Below are 2,341 nucleotides of genomic sequence, written 5' to 3' on the forward strand. Positions count from 1 at the left end.
GGAAAAGGAGGAAGGGGGAAGGGAAGAGAAGGGGAAGGGAAGGAGGAAGGGAAAGGAAGGGGACAGGGGAAGGGGATGAGGAAAAGAAGAGAAGGGGAGAGGGAAAGAGGGAAAAAAGGGAAGAGAAGAAGGAAGGAGGGAGGGAAAAGGAGGAAGGGAAGAAAAGGGAAGAGAAGGGGAAAAGAAGACAAGGGGAGAGGGAAGGGGGATGGGAAGAGAAGGGGGAAGGGAAAGGCAAAGGAGGAAGGGAAGGCAAGAGGGAACGAAGAAGGGGGAAGGGAAGCAGGAAGGGAAAGGAACCCTGGAAAACAAATATTTATAATTCAGCTAAAGGATTATACCCAGCTACACTGTAGTTCTTTATTGCCTATCTAATAGACAGCTTAGAAGTCTCTTTATGTGTTATGCGTTCCTGCATAACTCCTCATCAGCAATGCGCAGCGTCCGCCCGATTCACCGCTTTGCTTCCTCCGTGATGCAAAGCACGGCCGACTTTGCGCCTCTTCAGAAAATGCCGGCCTGCGATAAGAGCGGAGTCTGCGTCTGGCCTTGTATTTGGGACGGGTGGGGCTGGCTGGCGGAGGGTGGGCTGCCGATGGCCGCGATTGGTGAGGTGATCTGCGAGGAAACCGGGGAAAGTTGCTGGGGGGAGGGCTGCGGCGGGTGCTGCTGCTGCTGCTGCATCTGTTGCAGCTGCTGCTGATGCAACTGCTGCAGCTGGATCTGTTGCAGCTGCTGCTGCATCTGCTGCTGCATGTGGTGCTGGAAATGCTGCTGCTGCATCTGCTGCTGGATCTGCTGGTGCAGCTGCTGCTGGTGCAGCTGCTGGTGGTGCATTTGCTGCAGCTGCAGCTGCTGCAGCTGCTGCAGCTGGTGTTGCTGGCTTTGCAAAGAAGGGCTGACTTGGGAGGGGGCTGAAGCCGGCGTGGCAGCCAAGCTGGTCGTCATGGCGCTGGTCAGTGAGGGGGACATGTTTGTAGGCCCACTGGGGGCAGCCGAGACGGGGGCAACGATGGGGCTCCCGGGCAGCCGCATGGTTAAAGGTTTGGGGGCGATGGCCCTGGGAAGAGACTGCGGGAGAGTCTGTGGGGAGGGGACGACCGTTGCGTGTTGCGAAAGAGGGGTGTTCAGAAGCAAGGAAGAGGACAAATTCGTAGAGGCCAGAGTCTGCTGGACGGACCGGATTGTCTGGGCTTCAGCTGACTCGGCAGCAGCCTGTGCATCAAAAAGAGAAGACAACAACAATAAGTCTACTCATCTGGGTTAGGGGTTACAGATTAGGGTTATTTATGCAGTGTAGGCCGCTTTGGTCTCAGTATTCATGTATTTCATCTTAGTACGTTCTGTGATGGAGTGGTGTGGTGGCCTAGGTGGAGAGGTCTGGCCTCCCAATCTGTGAGGCTGTGAGTTCGATCCTAGGTAGCAGCAGTTATTTCTCTCTCTGGGCGCAATAATTGTCTGCTGTGAACACCACGTAGGTGTCAGGAAGGGCATCCGACCAGGAAACTCTCAGCTCCATTTAGTCATCCTCAACTCCACCCCAATGGCAAGGAATTAAAGGGATGTTAAAAAAGAAAAAAAAGGATATTCTGCTGCAGTGCTTTACATGACACTCCTTTGATCTTATTTGTTGAAGAAACTAAACATGTTGGACCTATTATATCGCACTTTTAAAAAGTTCTTAATTGTTCAACTTGCCCCGCCTTTTCCCACAGGTTTCGTTCTGCGTTTGCAGGTAATTTTAGAAGGAACAGGGACCCCATTATACACCTCAAGCAATGAGATGGCTACTTGTTTAAAAAAAACTTTTAACAAGATGATTGAAAAAGACAATAGATCCGCATTGAAAACTGCTCCTATCCGTTGAACTGAAATCGGCGTTAAGCTCACCTTTGACACCAAACTAGCTCTGTAGGCTGCCAGGGCTTTGAGGTATTCCTTCTTGGCAGCTTCTGTTTTCCTTTTATATACCTGTTAAAAATGGTACAGTTTTAATACCACACCTTCGTGCCCAGAAGCTTCACAGCATAGAGCAGTTCTTGCTTAAGAGGAACAGTTATTTGGGAGGGGAGGAGGAGGAGAGGAAGGAGAGGAAGAGGAAGAGGAGGAGGACAAGGAAAAAGGAGGAGGAGGAGGAGGTGGAGAAGAAGAAGAAGAAGAAGAAGAAGAAGAGGAGGAGGAGGAGGAGGAGGAGGAGGAGGAGGAGGAGGAGGAGGAAGAAATAGTAGTAGGACAATTGCTAACATGGTCAACACTGTAACTATGTAAAATAAAACAAATCGTTTTGTGAGATAGAAAAGAACAAAAAACTTTTTAAGTCCGTATTTTGTACAAGCGTGTG

The 2,341-nt window shown here is 50.5% G+C and overlaps 1 protein-coding gene across 1 annotated transcript; it reads right to left on the reverse strand.

Annotated features, from left to right (window-relative positions):
- Positions 1-504: 504 nt before the first annotated feature.
- LOC107301984 (TOX high mobility group box family member 3-like) lies at positions 505-1,971 on the reverse strand (the record flags this gene model as incomplete). Its single annotated transcript, XM_015831125.1, has 2 exons — positions 505-1,215; positions 1,891-1,971. Coding segments are annotated over 2 exons (792 nt in total), but the record flags the coding sequence as incomplete, so codon positions are not given.
- Between the last annotated feature and the right edge of the window lie 370 nt (positions 1,972-2,341).

Source organism: Protobothrops mucrosquamatus, unplaced genomic scaffold, assembly GCF_001527695.2.
Source record: "Protobothrops mucrosquamatus isolate PMUCROS unplaced genomic scaffold, P.Mucros_1.0 scaffold21673, whole genome shotgun sequence".
Lineage (NCBI taxonomy): Eukaryota > Metazoa > Chordata > Lepidosauria > Squamata > Viperidae > Protobothrops > Protobothrops mucrosquamatus.